General features: G+C 38.7%; 1 protein-coding gene across 1 annotated transcript in view; it reads right to left on the bottom strand.

Moving 5' to 3' along the window:
• Positions 1-475: 475 nt before the first annotated feature.
• The window catches only part of Sf3b3 (splicing factor 3b subunit 3), a 48,869-nt gene continuing 30,486 nt past the window's right edge, over positions 476-18,858 (bottom strand). Inside the window, exons 16-26 of the mRNA XM_027932986.2 lie at positions 16,310-16,432; positions 15,200-15,354; positions 7,344-7,518; positions 6,503-6,708; positions 6,249-6,405; positions 5,198-5,323; positions 4,126-4,338; positions 3,452-3,550; positions 2,067-2,210; positions 1,394-1,498; positions 476-1,074 (exon numbers count right to left, since the gene is read on the bottom strand). Of these exons, the coding sequence (XP_027788787.1) occupies positions 934-1,074; positions 1,394-1,498; positions 2,067-2,210; positions 3,452-3,550; positions 4,126-4,338; positions 5,198-5,323; positions 6,249-6,405; positions 6,503-6,708; positions 7,344-7,518; positions 15,200-15,354; positions 16,310-16,432 (1,644 nt within the window). The 3' untranslated portion in view covers positions 476-933. The remainder of the gene's footprint in view (positions 1,075-1,393; positions 1,499-2,066; positions 2,211-3,451; positions 3,551-4,125; positions 4,339-5,197; positions 5,324-6,248; positions 6,406-6,502; positions 6,709-7,343; positions 7,519-15,199; positions 15,355-16,309; positions 16,433-18,858) is intronic.

The raw sequence follows: 18,858 nt of genomic DNA on the forward strand, positions 1-18,858 counted from the left end.
ACCCAAGATATGCACTGTAGACAGCCCACCCCATGTGCTTAAGGGTGCAACACACACTGACGGGTCCCAAGGGAAGGCTAGTATTGGGATCATCTATTTTCGTTGACCCTTCATAGTAGTCAAGGACTTTCTCAAGAAGTGAAGGAAGCTTTGTTTAATGAGACTGCCCAGATGGGAGCCATGCTAAATCCAATCATTCTAAGACTTCAAGAGTACAAGGGAACTTAGACTGGGAAAAGACATCAACCACCACTCCTCAGTATCCAATGGAAACAGTGGGTAGACATCCATCTGCATAGCAAAGAATCAGGAAAACTAAAAGAAATCACAGGGGAGCCTGTGACAGAAGGCCACAGGTTATCAGAAATCCAGATAGAAACCTGAAAGGAAGGAGTGGACTCAGTTTTTGCTCCAATTCACACTCAAATCTCCCACCTGAATTCTCATTCATAGAAAAAGAAACACAGATGCCAGCCACCTTAAAAACTAGGTTTGCATTTCTGGGCAGGTTCCAAGTGACAGAATTTAGGAGTCATATTGTATCCAACCTGACCCCACCTTAACTTATCTTCCTCCCTCCCACAAATAACATTGTACAAAACTGTATTTACAGGAAAACAAGTTAAAAATTAAGGGTGTGTACAAAAGTAGAAGAGAGCCAAATATCAATGCAGAGATGGTTTCAGGAATAGAGCATTGGGTTGGGACAATGTATCATGTGCTGGGCAGGGAGAAGTGAGTGAATCTGTGCCAATTTTAGGGGGAACCAGTCATTCCAAGGGAAGAGTTGAGGGGAGAGAGCTACTGGCTTTAATATTATAGCCTTAAATATCCAGTCACCTTTCTCCTGCCATATAGCAGAAGACAGGTGGTAATGATGGTAGTAAGGGTCAAAAACAGTGTCTCTGGCAAGCCCACAGGTACAGTAAGGGCTCAGAAGGCATAACGGGTCCGGATATCCTCAAGCTTCTTGGACACCTCAGGTGGGGTTCGGTCCAGTTCTTCAGAGACATTCTTTTGCTTATTGGGCTCCATGGAGTTGAACTGCTCACAGAGGTCTCCATCAATCACATTCTGAGACATGCAAGAGTAAGAGAAAGAAAAAGGTTTGATACTCAAAGAAAAAGGCATATGCTAAAGCAGCAGCTGCAGAGAGAGCTTTTTCTTCTCCCCCAGATACCTGAGTAGCTGGAGTTCAGACTGACAAAACCCAGTACAGCTTCTTCTCTGGCTATGGCCTGCCCTGTGAGAAGAGGGCTCAGAATATCACTTACCATGAATCCCCATCATTGCCTCCTCTATCAATCCACTCACTCACTGCTCCACTCAGGACTACTCTCTTAAGAAGCAGAAGCCCAGAGAAAAGACCAGGTGAACAGGCTGAGAAACCTACCTTAACAGGGAAATAATAGGAACGAAAGCTAAGGTGGTCCCGCCCACAAAGCGGGGGATGCTCAGACCTCAGGTGCATTTCTACGTGTTGGAAGAAGTCATGGTCCTGGTGGAAGAAACAAAGAATCTGTCACTGAGAAAAAAAATGATTTCAACTGCTAGTCTATAGTTTCCACAAGCACAATGAACAAATGAGCCACTGATTTTTACCATATGAACAGACAGTAAACATCTCACCACTCTTCTGATGGTCACAGGTTTTTCTGTTATAACAAGAGAGCTAAAGTCCAAAACAGACCTCATTGTATTTGTAATACAAGAGAGACTGTCATTTGCTAACAGTGGCCTGTGAGGTCAGATTCCTGGCTAGAATGACATGAACCAAACTTAGCCAATTCCATAAGACAATGAGTCCCCCAAAGGACAACATTCCATCATTTCTAGTCTGTAGAAGTCCATTTCTGGGGCTTTAGCCTGAGAATAACCTATACCCAAATCAGAATTAGTATTATATAAATTAAATGATTTTGCTCAGGGGGTAAAAATTCAGGATTCCTATTCTCCCAGGCACTTGTAACTCCTAATTACAAATAAGGATACATAAATGGACTTTCCCTCTTAGGCAGATTCAACACTAGAAAGGCCAAGGCCAAAACCATGTGGGGGAATCTCACCTCATGGGATGTGAATGGGACAAGGATGCCAATTCCACCTGACAAGGTGGTATAGACAAGTGATTCTGAACCTCCAGGGATCAACGTAGTCTTCTGTAATGACAGCACTGTCTCCCCAACATGGTAGTTCATGATCACCTCTGCCTGCAAGTCAAAAACAAACTATCAACTATATGTGTTCTCTGGAGCCTGTTCAGGCTTCCTGTGGGCAAGCAGTGCCTCCAGGAACATTTAACCACCTTTTTCTGGGACAGAACTAGGGATTACACCCAGGGATGCCCTACTACTAAGCAAAATCCCCAGCCCTTTCCATTTTAAAATTCTGAAACGGGGTCTTGCTAAGTTGTTTAAACCTGCAATCCTTAGATGGCCTTAAACTTGCAATCTTCTGCCTTAGCCTCCCAGAGTTAGCTGAGATTCCAGTTATGCCACTCTACCTAGCACATTTCATTATCTTTTAAAATTGAAAAATTGCCAAGTGCAATGGCACCTGCCTGTAATATCAGCGACTTGGAGGCTAAAGCAGGAGGATCAAAGTTCGAGACCAGCCTCAGCAACTTAGTGAGGCCCTAAGTAACTTAGTGAGACCCTGTCTCCAAATTAAAAAAAAAAAAAGTTTAAAAATATAGTTCAGTGGCTAAGCATCCCTGGTTTAGTCACCAGTACCAAAACTAGTTAATTAATTAATTTAATCCAAAAATTACTGAAATCTAAAAACACCTTTTTTACATTCCTTCATTATTTTAAACCTTGGTGCCTCAAAACATATTGAGGTTAGATAATTTCTCGTAAACAATTATCATGTACAAACCTTTTGGTTAAATTATCAAGTTTACAATTGAAAAAAAGAAGGGGCAAGGGTTGTGGCTCAGCAGTAGAGCACTCACTTTGCATGTGTAAGACCCTGGTTCGATTCTCAGCACCACAAAAAAACTAAATAAATGAAATAAAAGTATTGTGTCCAACTACAACTAAAAAAAATAAAAAAAATAAAGAAAACCACATAACAATTATAAACAACAGCTATCACTAGGTTGTTCTCTAAAACAGATCCATCTTCAAAAAGTCCAGCGATTCTCTATTAAAGTATATGCCTACAGAAGATGAGCAAAGTTCAAGACCCAGAGAAGAGGTGGCTAATACTGGGAATGAACCTTATGTCCATATTTTTCAAGGACCTCACTGTTCTCCAAATAGATTTTTACTGATTGACATTCTGACAGAATGTCTCAGAAAATTCTTATTTTAAACTTATAAAGAACATGCAAGAGAACATTCAGCAGTCAGGTGCATCGTGGATAATCCAATCAAGACTCTTTCTTCAGTGAGGGCAAGAGGGAAGGTAGTGAACTTATCTTTCACTTGGGCCCTTTGTGCAATCTTACCTTTTGTGAGGCCCCGTTGAGCAAGCCCCGGTCCCACAGGGCTTTGTTTCCTGTGGGATCCTCATCCACTTCATCATTGGTGTTAGGTGGGAGCCTCACCTATAAGGAAGTGACACAAATCATAAGGATGGGACCTAAACCTGCTCCCCTGGATCAAAAAGCAATATGCTTGCCTGGGTCCTTTTAAGCAAGAAACTACCTAGGAAAACTATCTAGACAGATGTCGGAGCCCAAATATCCTATACCTGCTCTGGGAGCTGTGTCTGAGGTGTGAGAAATCCAAGAGAACCAAGCTTTAAGCAAGGTTCAGCACAAAAAGAACAAAACTAGACTACAGATTACAGACAAAAGAAGTCAGGCCTGGCCAAGCTAAGATTCTACCAAAAGGTAAAAATAAATATTATCCATTAGTTCAAACAAAACCTATCAATATTAAATTATGTTCTATGGAAAGGAAGGAGGTGACCATGGGGTTTGGAGTGGATATCAAAAGACTGGTAAGAAGATCAGAAAGATTTTTGTTTTTTAGAATTAGCCTTAGCAGGACTGAATCTTATACCCATGTTTACTTCCCGTATTAGAGATCATAATCCTGGCTCTTTGGCTTTACCAACACCACAAACCAAACTTAACTTTCCTACACATCACAGTAACAAAAGTAAATAACAACTCACCACACAAATGTTACCAAACTTGTCTGCTCCAGCCACAGTGTCATAGTCTAGGAGGCTAGCTGTAGTGACCCACCGGGGGTAGGTGTCATCAGCAAAAATGATGAGCTGGTTCTCATTACGTTTGTAGCGAACCCAGATGAAACTTTCTTGGACATCAGACACAATTACTCTATGTCCAATAGTCTGGATTCCAGATATATAATTGGCAATATGCTGGGGGGGAAAAAAAAACAAGATCAGAAATGAATTCTGGAATTCGAACCTACAGAAAATTGAGGCTGGGGTTGTGGCTCAGAGATAGAATGCTTGCCTAGCTATGTGAGAGGCACTGGGTTCAATCCTCAGCACCACATAAAAATAAATATATTGTGTCCAACTATAATTAAAAAATAAATTTTTTTAAAAAATATTTTTTAGTTGTTGATGGACCTTTATTTTATTTGCTTGTTTATATGCGGTGCTGGGAATCAAACGCAATGCCTCACATGTATGAGGCAAGCACTCTATTGCTGAGCCACAACTCCAGCCCAAAAAATAATTAAAAAAAAAAAAAAAAAAAAAAAGAACCTACAGAAAAATCCAGCTTTCTCTGACTAGTACATACATAGGGTATGCAGAAAAGTACACATCAAAAGAATAGCAGCCAGCGATAAATGCCTAGAAGGTAGGGAAAAGAATGAGTCTTTTTTTTTAAATTTTTTTTAGTTGTAGATGGACACAATACCTTTGTTTTATTTATTTTTTATGTGGTACTGAGGATCAAACTTAGTGCCTTACACACATTCTAGGCAGGCGCTCTACCACTGAGCCACAACCCCAGCCCAATAATAGTGAAAATACATGTCTAAATTCTTTATAAGAAATAAGAATAAGAAGCTGGTTCTTGGTTTGAATGAGATCATCTACTTCTGCCCTTCTCAAAACTTAAGAAGTCTAATTCTGAGGGTGGAATAGGGGGAATATAATATGGTTCTAATAAAGTCACATGACTTCAAGAATCAGTGTCCATTACCCCAACAATGCTCCCTCTTGCCTCATAGCTAGGTCCTAGCCTCCACATCAGAATATTTACCTTATTCTCACATTTTCGGAGTAACTTCTTTTTCCCCAGGTCGTAGACTCGCAAAAGCTTCCCCACACCAATCAACACCCTCCCTTGAAATGGAGCAATGGCAGCAGGAACTTCTTCCACTGGAGTCTTTTGAGAGAAAAAAAACAGGTCATACACCTGTCAGAACACACAGCCACAAGCTAGTTTCACCCCTTCAACCCAGAACTGCCTGCTTCTATGGGCACCTGTCAGGAAGATAGACAGCAAGTGACTCTATGTATCTTTGCTCATGAGAGAAATAAACCATATATGCAGGCGTCTCCATGAAACAGCATCCTTGGGTAAACAGATCCTATACAATGCATTTCACCTAGCAAGTGGCTCAATGCCACAAATGTGAAGTCTGGTGCCTGATGAGTGCTGTCCTCAGCCTATGCTAGGTTTAACTGCCACCATGAAATTTAACAGTTAAGTTTCAACATCTGAGAAGTGACTGAGGTTTATGGAGGGATGGAAAAGGAATGCTAGTGAAAAGTGACAGTTATGAGAGAGAGACAGTAAGTTTAACACAAAGAATGGTCTGTGAAGTGATTAACTTCAAGAAGACACTCCTCATGGTAGGACTGAGGGAGTAATTTATCATTTATATTTTAAGACATGTTTATACAGTTCAGAGGCATTAACTATATTTATACTGTTATGCAACTATCACCACATCATCTCCAGATTTTTTATCCTCCCAAACAGAAACTCTGTTTCTATTAAATGGTAACTTCCCAGAATATTAATTGTTTAAAACTGCTAAATTTTGGTCACGAACTGCTGCTTGCTGAGTGAGACAGTAAACAAGGAGGTGATTCAGTGTGCATCTATCTTCCCACTGTGGGTGGTTAGCACCCAGGCTTCTTCTTGGAGCTAGGCACTGGTGCATCACTAAAGCATGACCTCAGCATTATCTCTGTGCTGCCAAGAGATGGATTAGAATCAATGAGCTGATCCCCAAAAGATCTGACTCATAAGTTCAGCAAAAGTGGAGAACCTAAGAGTCAGGGAATCACTGGCTGATTCGTACCTTGTGCAAAAACTCCAGTTTTTCCCCATTGTTCACAAGCTTGTAAGTATAGACAAAGCCTCCTGCCACAGATCGAGGGTTGAGTATCAGGTCCTTAGCCACACCCACCAGCACATACCAGTCTTCACCAGTGTTGGAGAACCTACACACAGCCACACTACAAAAAGAGAAAAAAGCAAGAGTCAGGCATTAGTCAAAACCCAAAGAATTCTGGTACCTGCCTAACAAATCCTGAACTGTCCTAAGCTCCTTACCTAAAAGCTGCCTCATTCTGTTCCAGCTGGACAAGATCCAGGGTGTTACCCTGAATAGGATTCATCACCCGGATCACAGAAGCCCACTGCCCATTGCCAGCCTTGGGAGCTCCAAAAATGGATTCAGGGAGGTTTTCATTGAGGAATGCTGCTGCCATTTCTGCAGCTAGCTCACGTTCATCCTCTCCTGCTGCTTCCACCATTTCCTAAATCCAAAAAGAAAAGAGTCAGTGTGTTCAGAGGTGAGAAGTGCGTAAGCAGCAAGAACATTAGAGGGGAAGCTTAACACATAAAATAGCAAAGACTGTTGTTATCTAAAACCTGGATTTCCCAAAGTAAAGATTCAAGGGAAAGATGCACTGATGAGAGGAAGTACAAAGATCACTACCTGGATCACTACCACCAAGTTAAATTTGAGAAGAAAATGCCAAAAGAATATACCAGTTGTAGCAAATATTAGTGGTCTGAGAAATGTGAAAATGAAAACCTCCATTTTTATATCTAGATTACTTCATATCCCTTGCTAAGACTATTAATCTCCTCTCTTTCAGGCTGGATCCAGTTCTACATGGTTATGATTATTTGGTTTTTGCTAGGAAATGGTTTCTGGAAAGAGCTGGTATTGTGGGGAAATCTGAAAGCTGTTTCCTCTGGGTTCAAATCCAGGAAACATTTAACACAACCTATTTTGGAAGTTCAAGGACTGAAGAACTCTTCCTTAGTGGAAGTGGAATCCTGAATAATCCAGGTTAGTATTTTAATACTCAGCCACAAGACTGACTTTCCTATATAAGTACCCAGGCACGCCTTTAAACTGAACCACGGAAGTCAGACACATCACCTCTGCCATCTGCTGCTTTCTCTGAGCTTTTGTAGCCTCAGTATAGGCATTGTGGTCTGTCTCAATAATGATAAGGTTGTTACTCTCAGGGTGGATGACAAATTTCCTGGGTGTGTACTGAAGTGGAAAGGCTACTTGATTGAAGACAGCACCAAGCTTCTCCAATGCCAAAATCCTAAGACGAAAAGCAAAGGATTAACAGGTTATTCACTCAGGACCTAGAAACTGATGCTGAAATGCACCATGATCAGTGATAGTAAACACAACCCCTGAAGCTTTAATGTTGCCATTACAAAATACAAAAAGACAGTAAGCTAGAAGATTCCACATAGTGAATAAGGAAATCCAGAAGGGCCATCCCCTTCAGCAATTTTACACTGATTTTGGTATCTACCATTGCAACACACGTTATGATCATCAAAGATATTTATCACTCCAGTGATAATATGATAGTGAAAGGCAGAATCTCTTCTTTTACTGACAAATCCAGAAATAAGGAGCACTAAAATTCTAAATTTGTTGTAAAGCACTGCAATTACCTAATGTGGTATTAGGCTGATCTTTTTTTTTTTTTTTTGAAATTTTTAAATTGTAGATGGAGACATACCTTTATTTTATTTATTTAAAATATTTATTTTTTAGTTGTATTTGGATGCAATATCTTTATTGTATTTATTTTTTTTTTTTTTTTTTTTTTTTTTTTTTTTTTTTTTAAAGAGAGAGAGAGAGAGAGAGAATTTTTTTTTTTAATATTTATTTTTTAGTTTTCGGCAGACACAACATCTTTGTTTGTATGTGGTGCTGAGGATCAAACCCGGGCCGCCCGCATGCCAGGCGAGCGCGCTACCGCTTGAGCCACATCCCCAGCCCCTATTGTATTTATTTTTATGTGGTGCTGAGGATTGAACCCAGGGCCTTACACATGCTATGCGAGTGCTTTACCGTTGAGCCACAAACCCATTTCCTATTTATTTATTTTTGTGTGGTGCTAAGGTTCGAACCCAGTGCTTCACATGTGCTAGGCAAGCGCTCTATCACTGCGCTATAACCCCAGCCCGCTGATCATGTTTTTAAAAATAGATGGTACTATTCTGAACGAAAATCATCATACCTTTAAGAAACTCATGGACAATCCAAGAGATAGCAAGTAAGGGAATACAAACTTCTGTCCAACAGGACATAGAAACACAAATCCAAGCCAAACTATGTGTAAAAACAAGGAGAACGTAGGCACTCTTAAAAAATAGTGACTAGATTTCTAATGATGTACTTATAGTCACAGTTTAAATATTTTCTGCATTAAAACATAAAAACCTACAAAGGATAAAATAGTAGATTATAGTAGATATGAAATGCCAAATAAAATTCTAGTAGTTGAAAAGAGGTACAGAGTTAAACTACAAATTGACTGAGCCCTCAAACCTGAGAAAGGTTTAAGAATTAGAAAGACAAGAATCTCAGAAGATCTTAGACGATATGGCACAGGGAGTAGTTTTCTAAAATGTCAAGTGAGGGCTGGGGATGTGGCTCAAGCGGTAGAGCGCTCGCCTGGTATGCGTGCGGCCCAGGTTCGATTTTCAGCACCACATACAAAGAGGTTGTGTCCGCCAAAAACTGAAAAATAAATGTTAAAATTCATTCTCTCATAGCAAAAACAATGCTAAGCAGGAAGTGTGAATCAGGCGGTATAGCGATACCAGACTTCAAACTATACCACAGAGCAATAGTAACAAAAACAGCATGGTACTGGTACCAAAACAGGCGGGTGGACCAATGGTACAGAATAGAGGACACAGAAACCAATCCACAAAACTACAACTATCTTATATTTGATAAACGGGCTAAAAGCATGCAATGGAGGAAGGATAGCATTTTCAACAAATGGTGCTGGGAAAACTGGAAATCCATATGCAACAAAATGAAAGTGAATCCCTTTCTCTCACCATGCACAAAAGTTAATTCAAAATGGATCAAGGAGCTTGATATCAAATCAGAGACACGGCGTCTGATAGAAGAAAAAGTTGGCTACGATCTACATACTGTGGGGTCGGGCTCCAAATTCCTCAATAGGACACCCATAGCACAAAAGTTAATAACTAGAATCAACAAATGGGACTTACTCAAACTAAAAAGTTTTTTCTCAGCAAAAGAAACAATAAGAGAGGTAAATAGGGAGCCTACATCCTGGGAACAAATATTTACTCCTCACACTTCAGATAGAGCCCTAATATCTAGAGTATACAAAGAACTCAAAAAATTAGACAATAAGATAACAAATAACCCAATCAACAAATGGGCCAAGGACCTGAACAGACACTTCTCAGAGGGGGACATACAATCAATCAACAAGTACATGAAAAAATGCTCACCATCTCTAGCAGTCAGAGAAATGCAAATCAAAACCACCCTAAGATACCATCTCACTCCAGTAAGATTGGCAGCCATTATGAAGTCAAACAACAAGTGCTGGCGAGGATGTGGGGAAAAGGGTACACTTGTACATTGCTGGTGGGACTGCAAATTGGTGCAGCCAATTTGGAAAGCAGTATGGAGATTTCTTGGAAAGCTGGGAATGGAGCCACCATTTGACCCAGCTATTCCCCTTCTAGGTCTATTCCCTAAAGACCTAAAAAGAGCATGCTACAGGGACACTGCTACATCGATGTTCATAGCAGCACAATTCACAATAGCAAGACTGTGGAACCAACCTAGATGCCCTTCAATAGATGAATGGATAAAAAAAATGTGGCATTTATACACAATGGAGTATTACTCTGCATTAAAAAATGACAAAATCATAGAATTTGCAGGGAAATGGATGGCATTAGAGCAGATTATGCTAAGTGAAGCTAGCCAATCCCTAAAAAACAAATGCCAAATGTCTTCTTTGATATAAGGAGAGTAACTAAGAACAGAGTAGGGACGAAGAGCATGAGAAGAAGATTAACATTAAACTGGGATGAGAGGTGGGAGGGAAAGGGAGAGAGAAGGGAAATTGCATGGAAATGGAAGGAGACCCTCAGGGTTATACAAAATTTCATACAAGAGGAAGTGAGGGGAAAGGGGAAAATAATACAAGGGGGAGAAATGAATGACAGTAGAGGGGGTAGAGAGAGAAGAGGGGAGGGGAGGGGGGATAGTAGAGGATAGGAAAGGCAGCAGAATACAAGAGACACTAGTATGGCAATATGTAAATCAATGGATGTGTAACTGATGTGATTCTGCAATTTGTATACGGGGTAAAAATGGGAGTTCATAACCCACTTGAATCAAAGTGTGAAATATGATATATCAAGAACTATGTAATGTTTTGAACAGCCAACAATAAAAAATTAAAAAAAAAATTCATTCTCTCCCCCTCTCTCTCTTAAAAAAATAAATAAAAATGTCAAGTGAACATAACCTTTGATTCAGTTACTCCACTTCTAAGAATGATATTACACTCTAGCAATAAAACAATATGGAAGTCATATAATATTTACATTGATTTCCAAGATGTACTATAAAATGAGAAAAACGTTGTGTGAATAGTGGATGTAGTAAGCTCTCTACGAAAGCAAGAGAAAAAAAGAACACATACACATATTCATTAGGATATGCTTAAAACTCCGGTATGAAGACAACACACAAGAACCAGTAATACAGTCATCTGAGAGGAGAGGACTAACTAACGACATGCTTGGAAAGAAGACATCCATTTTTCAAATGATGAAGCTGGGGACAGTGGCACTTGCCAGTAATTCCAGCTGAGGCTGAGGCAGAAGGATCACATGTTAAAGGCCAGCCTGGGTAACTTACTTACGATTCAGTCTCAATATAAAATTGAAGGGGGGCTGGCGATGGAGCTCAGTGATAGAACACTTGCCTAGCATGTGTTAGGCTCTGGAAATATTGTGAATAAATAAATAAATAGGGCTGGGAATGCAGCTCAGAGATAGAGCACCCCTGGGTTTAATCTCCAGAAACACACACACACACCAGAAACAAAAACTAACAATACCTCCCCTCCAAGCTAGGGCCTTCAGAGTCATCTAAAACCTCACTCAAATCCCTTTCTTTCCATTTCTTCACTGAATCTCTCTATGAGGGCTAAAAATAATGGTATTGCTATCTATGTACTTAGGGTAATTCAACGATGTATAGAACTGCTAATTCTCAAGAAGGTAAGCAGTGTTTAAAGGTTATATACCTTTTGTAAAAGGTTTTAATAGAAATGAGAATGGGTACTCTATAACTGGCATTCTTTCTAAACTCAATTACCCATTCGATTATATACCCTCTCCCTCAGTCCCCACCCTCACATATACACTGGGACTATCCTGTGTGGCCATGACTATAAGCTACAGACCAATGGATGATGTGATGAACAAATTATAAGACTTTCCTCTAGGGAATTCACATCTCGATCAGTCACCAGTACACCAGAAATCAAACGGTAACTAAAAATCAAAAGCCAAAAGACTTTTTATTTTTGGCTAGATATGGTGACACATGCATGCCTGTAATCCCAGAGGTTCAGGAGGCTGAGACAGAGAAAGTTCAAGGCCAGCCTAATAAAAACAAGAGATTATGTTTTACATGTAAACAGAAATACACACATACATACACAGACACCCACCCCCAAATAAATCCTCCAAAACTCTGAGGAAGAGCCAGTATCAAGCAGGATCTGGTCATATAATTGAAGAATTATCCAGAATGCAGCAGAATCAGAGATAGAATATGAAAGGGGATGGGGCCTGAAAGACAAAGAAGGACAGAATGAGAAGATTTCAAACATCTAATCCCAATTCCAAAAGAACAGAAATGAGAAAATTAAAACTTTTCAGGTAAAACAAAACAAAACCAACAGAGAAAAAATATAAGCCAATCTAGATAAAGTCCCTAAGAACTACAGAAAACATCAAAAAACAATAACAACAGACCACATCCGGTCTGACCATAGTCCTAAAATCCAACAATGGAAGATAGCAGGAAACTCTCCCAAAGTGCTAAGACAGCCAACCCAGAAGCACAGAACATAAAACAAAATAAAAACATTTTCTTATTCACATTAATATTGATGGTACTTCCACTCTGTGCACACCCAAGTTCTCTGAGTAGTAATTACCATGTTCCTTTATTTGTGTATTTCACAAATACCTAATTATAAAATGAACCATCTAAATATCAAAAATTATCATTCTATCAAGAAAAAAATTAAGTATGCCATAAAGAAAACAAACAAACAAAAAAAAAAATCACAATTTTTGATCCCATTGTTCTCATTTTCCTGTGATCTAACTCACAACTACAAGGCCTATAGAGCACAGACTCTAAGCAGAAAGGAAACCTGTCCTCAAAAAGACACATACAAAACTAGACCACAGATGTTGTCATGCTATATTGCTTCTTGGAAAATACAAAGTTACCCAGCATTTGTCTAAGAGGAGGCATGAGCTATTGGTGATAATCAATACTTTGGGTAGTTTTCAGATACACTTTTAAACAATTATTTAAAAAATAATTAGCCTTCAGTGTTACAAAGGACACCATCAAGAAAATGAAAGAAAACTCCAGAGAATAGGAAAAAACACTCAAAACATGTATTTGATAGGAGTCTTATATCTAAAATATATAAGAACTCACAATTTGCTTTGGTTTGGATGTCGAATGTCCCCCACAGGCTCATATGATAAAAGCCTGGTTCTAGGGTGGTGCTTTTGGGAAGTGGTAGAATCTTTAGGAGGTGGAACCTGGTAGGAGATCTTTAGGTCACTAGGTTGTGAACCAGAAGGGGATTATGAGACCCTGGACTCCTCCTTGCTCTTTTTCCTTCCAGGCTTACAATGTAAGCAGTTTTGCTCTGCCACATGATTCCACAACAATATGCTGCCTCACCACAAGCCCAAATCAATGGGCCAACCAATTACAGACTAGAACTTATAAAAGGACAACAACCCAATTTAAAAAATGGCCAATAGATGTGAATAGACATTAAGAAAAATAGCCAAAAAACATGAAAATATGCTTGCTATTAGTCATCAGAAACATACAAATATAAATAATGATACACTTCACACTCAGCAAGATGGCTAGACTCAAAAGTCATAATGCAAGTGTGTGTTTGCAAGAATATGGAGAAATTGGAACCCTCATACCTTGGCTAGTAGAAATGTAAAATAGTTCAGCCACTTTGAAAAGCCATTTGGCAGTTCCTCAAAAAGTTTTTGAAAGAGTTTTCATATTACCTACCAATTCCACTTTTGCATTTCAGAGAAAAATAAAAAACCTATGTCCACACAAAAATTCATATGTCAATGTTTATAGCAGTGGCCTTCTCTTAAAGAAGTTAAGGGAAGTGGGGGGGTGGGGGGCGAAGTTCCTGTTAGGAGAAAGTCTGGAGATTATCTAAATCTAGGGCAATTCAGGAGTTAGGGACTACAGAACCATGGACAGGCAGAGACATAAAGGAGAAGTATTCCAAGGGCAAGTGCAGAGATTTAAAATAAACAAATAATAATAAGGAATGCAGGAAGATTAAGTCTGCTGGAAAAGGTATATAAAAATGCCAAAAGATAAGACAATAGCTATGAATAAATCCTAAAAGCTGTTGCAAAAGAGCAAGTTCACTTAAAGAGTAACAGTTTTATCTTTTTTTTTTTTTTAATCAAGAGGGCTACACTAGTTTCATTGTGAACAACCAAGAGTAATAATCAGGACATGAACAACTTCAATGTCTTAAAAACTTATAGCTGGGTGCAGTGGTACACATTTGTAATCCCAGGTACGGAGGAAGCCAAAGCAGGAGAATCACAACCTCAGCAACTTGGCAAGACCTTGTCTTAAAATAAAAATATAAAGAGCTAGAAATGTAGTTCTGTGGTACAGAGTCCCTGAGTTCCCAGGGGGGAAAAAAAGCTTAAAAAAATAAAAATTAAAAATTAAAAACCCTGAGAAAGTCAAATTGACCAGGTTATTTTCTATCTTAATAAGAATAGAATATATTTGACTCTTAAAAGTCAATGCTGTTGGGCTGGGGTTGTAGCTCATTGGTAGAGTGCTTGCCTAACACCCCTGAGGCACTGGGTTTGATCCTAGCACACTAAAAAACAAAACAAACTTAATAAACAAAATAAAGGTATTGTGTCTATCTACAACTAAAAAAAAGTCAATGCTGTAAGAACAATAGCTTCCAAATAGCTTGCAAAAGGCCTAAATAACTTACACTGAGTTCAAACTTTCAGATGTACTACTGCAAATGACAAGAGTCCAAAATAGTTATCAATAATCGGACCCTGCTGGGGTTGTGGCTTAGTGGTAGAGTGCTTCCCAAGCATGTGAGACATTGGGTTCGATCCTCAGCACCACATAAAAACAAAGAAAGAAGAAATAAATAAATAAAGAAAGTCTAAAAAAAATAAACTAATCCAATGGCATTGCCTGTCCCTTTTGCTGGAAAACAAAAATCTTAATCTGAAGACTGGACAGTAGCGCTAAGTATTATAACTTGGCCCTGAAAGTTTAAACAGAAGCTAAAACTCCCAACATTGAAACTTGGCTTCCAGGTACTTAAATTCTGAGCCAAAAGAAGGTTTCACTTGCAACAGACTAGTCTCACGGTGAAGAGCTGGCTCTCTGCCATCTCTTCACAACTTCCTCCAACACCAGCAAAAAGGCTTTCTGCTAGGCTGGGGCTATAAACCAGTGGTACAGCAATCGCCTAGCACATGTGAGACACTGTGTTCAATCCTCAGCACCACATAAAAATAAATAAATAAATAAAAGTATTGGGTCCATCTACAATTAAAAATATTTAAAACAACAACAACAAAAAAAATGCTTTCTGCTGGCCTCCAAACCTGGAACGCACTCACCTCAGGGTATTGGTGGAGATGGCCACAATGCCCTCAGGACACTGTTCAGAGGCAAAACCAGATGCAAATTCCAGGGTCTCATAAGACAGGGGAGTGAGATGAAAGCGAGACTGGTAAGAATAGCTTAACCAAGAGCGGCTTGACATGGCCAATACCTGAGGAGAGAAAAACATTTTCATTGAGCTTAGGAAAAATTCACACATGGTAGGCTGACCAAATATCCTAACCTAAATTTCAGCCCACAGAATATTGAGACCTAAAAGGAAATTTTTTAAAAAGGAAGTAGAAATGATGCTATATGATAAATCCATGGGCTACCAGCTGCATGACCTAAGCTAATTATTACTACATCTCACTGAGCCTGTTTTCACAGGAATAGGAATACTATTATAGTTAAAAAAAAAAAAAAAAAAAAGTAATTCTTAACAGTGTTGGGATTGAACCCAGAGCCTCATCCATGCAAGGCAAGCACTCTTCCACTGAGCTACATCCCCAGCCCCAGCTGTAAGAATAAAATGAGATAACATTTAAGAACTGGCAGAGCGGGCTGGGGATGTGGCTCAAGCGGTAGCGCGCTCGCTTGGCATGTGTGCGGCCCAGGTTCGATCCTCAGCACCACATACAAACGAAGATGTTGTGTCTGGCGAAAACTAAAAAATAAATATTAAAAAATTCTCTCTCTCTCTCTCTCTTAAAAAAAAAAAAAAAAAAAAAAAGAACTGGCAGAGCTTCAGCAAACTACTACTCTTAACAACAAAGGATACATTTTCCAATCTCTTTAACATTAGGTAGTAAATCATGCTACTATGAGCCTGGGGTAAATTAGAAAATTCATGGCTAATGGTGACCTGGGTGGGAGGTTTCCAACTATCCCCAGCCAAGGGCAAAAGGGATCAATATTCCAATTTCCATAAAACCAGATGCCACAGTGCCATGGAATCCCTGTTAGGAAGTTCTAGGTTAAGGGTCCCAAGAATTTTTACATCTAATCAAGATAGAACTGATATCATATCAATTATATACTGGTGAATTAGTGAAAGAGGGATTTTTTTTTCAGCTGGTGTCACTAATAACATCTGTATATGCTGCCTGCCCCATTTTATTACTTACTGCCTCCTGGCCTTGCATCCGGACTCGGAAGAGTTTCACAGGACGGGACCCCAGGTACCTAGTGCGAGTATCAGACAGGTCTCCAGTGACAGGGTCTAGGACAGTTCTCAGCAGCACACCGTTCTAATCAAAATAAGAGGAGTGGGTGAGCCTACTTACAATGCAAGCTTATCAGATATGATGAGGAAATCTCCCTCTTAGCTACTTTCAGAGCAGACAAAAGGAAAATGGCTTAGTGGTTAAAAAAAAAAACAAAAACCTAAGCATCAGTCATTCATTATTCTTTCAATAAATCACTCATTCAAATAAAATCTACTAAATGAAAAATATACTTATTCTTCACTATATACCCTGTACTTTTTTTAAAAAAATCATGAATGTTAAAATCTCTTTTATAATTTTAAAATAGATCCAGAGTTTAAAAATCCCAGGCCCACGGAGTATGGTCTTTATACACCATTTTCTCTAAAATGAACAAGGTTCCTAAAAGAAATGACTGATTCAAGACTGGGGCAAGAATGTTCCAGATGCGTGTGGGACATCTTATTGTGCAAGAAGGCAAAACAGTGGGGTCATGTTAAAAGAACAAAGGAAAAAACTTCAAAGGGGAACTTCCAGTTGTCTAAAATTAGACAATTTAACAACAAAACGATAGCATAGTTTGAAGAACAAATATACAAAACCCCACAAAATCACGTTACTTTAAAAAGGAAAAACCAGAATACCCACTTCATCAGTCCCCTCTGGAGACAGACTGTTATGGCCCTAACTCCTTAACTCTGGATACAAATGAACAAAGAGAAAAAATAAAGTACTGATCTTTTCCTGCATAGACTACATTTAGGATAAGCAAATGAATCTCATTTTGTCTTTAGAGAAGAATTCCATCCAATTAAATACAGAAAGAAATTACATTTTCCAACCCCCCAATGAAATAATCAATCTAGGCAATATGTATCAATAACTATTAAGTTTAAAAGCTAAAGGGAAGCTTTAAAACATAATACAAACATTTCAACATCAATAGAATTGGGACAACTAGATATTCCTGTATCTAATGTGATGCAATAGGAAATAAATAGCACCATCGCTGAACTATTCTTATCACCTCAAATTAAATCTGAATTAAACAAATATTGTGATCTGTACTAGCCAGTCCTACAGCCATTAAACATCAAAAGTGTGGCTAGTCAGAACTGATATACGCTGTTAAGTTTAAAGTATCAAATACCAGAGTGCTTGCCTCCCATGCACAAGGCCATGGGTTCAATCCCTAGCACCACAAAAACAAAAACAAACAAATAAACAAACAAAAAGGACTGGAGATGTGGCTTACTGGTTAACTGCCATTACCTCTAAATTAAATCCCCAATACAAAAAAAAAAAAAAAAAGTATCAAATACCAGATTTCAAAAGACTTAGTTCAGGGGTTGGGGTTGTGGCTTGGCACTGGGTTCAATCCTTAGCACCACATAAAAATAAATAAAGGTTAAAAAAAAAAAAAAGTAAATTCTACAAGAAAAATTATCTGGTCTCTTAAAAAAAAGAATGGGGGTGGGACAGTTATTATGAGACTTTAAAAGACAGGAAACAGCTGGGTGTGGTGGCATGTCTGTAATCCCAGAAACTTGGGAGGCTGAGGTAGGAGGATCATGAGTTCAAAGCCAGCCTCAGCAATTTAGCACAGCCCTAACAACTTAGTGGGACCCTCTCAAAACAAAAAATTTTAAAAGGTCGAGGTGCTAGGGTTGTGGTTCAGTGGCAAAGTGCCCCTTGATGTAATCCCAGGTACTGGGAAAAAAAAAAAAAAAAAAAGACAGAAAGCAAATGCAAATTATGAACTGTTCTATTGAAATCTTGAGTAGATCCAATTATATGGCCACTCTTTTATGGCAAAAACTATAACAGAGACAAAGTATCACATGATAGTAAGGAATACAAGATTTTTGCTGGGTGTGAGAATATTAGTGCTTCAAGAAAACATCTGTTAAAGGTACTTTCATCAAGTATTTGAAAATGAAAAATGACTCATTATCTTGGATTTGTTTTAAAATACTCCAGGAAAAAGAGGGAAAGGAGGCGTATTACACTAGTCTAAGTTCTGTTTATGCTTGAAAACTTCTAAAAAAAAAAAAAAAGTAAATTTAAGGGGCTGGGATTGTGGCTCATCGATACAGTGCTCGCCTAGCATGTGTGAGATACTGGGTTCCATCCTCAGCACCACAAATTAAATAAAATAAAGGTATTAAATTAAATAAAGGTATTAAATTAAATAAAATAAAAAGCCAATAGAGCTTAAATTTTTTTTTTTTTTTTTAAAGTAAATTGAAAAAGCAAAAATATGGGCTGGGGCTGAGCGTAGAGTACTCACCTAGCACATGCAAGGACCTAGGGGTTCAAGCCTTAGCACCATATATAAATAAATAAAATAAAATAAAGGTATTGTGTCCAACTACCACTAAAAAAATAAATATTAAAAAAAAAAAAAAAAGCAAAAATATGCTCTGTGCAGTGGTGTAAACCTGTAATCTAAGCGGCTCGGGAGGCCA

This window comes from Marmota flaviventris, chromosome 18 (genome assembly GCF_047511675.1).
Source record: "Marmota flaviventris isolate mMarFla1 chromosome 18, mMarFla1.hap1, whole genome shotgun sequence".
NCBI lineage: Eukaryota > Metazoa > Chordata > Mammalia > Rodentia > Sciuridae > Marmota > Marmota flaviventris.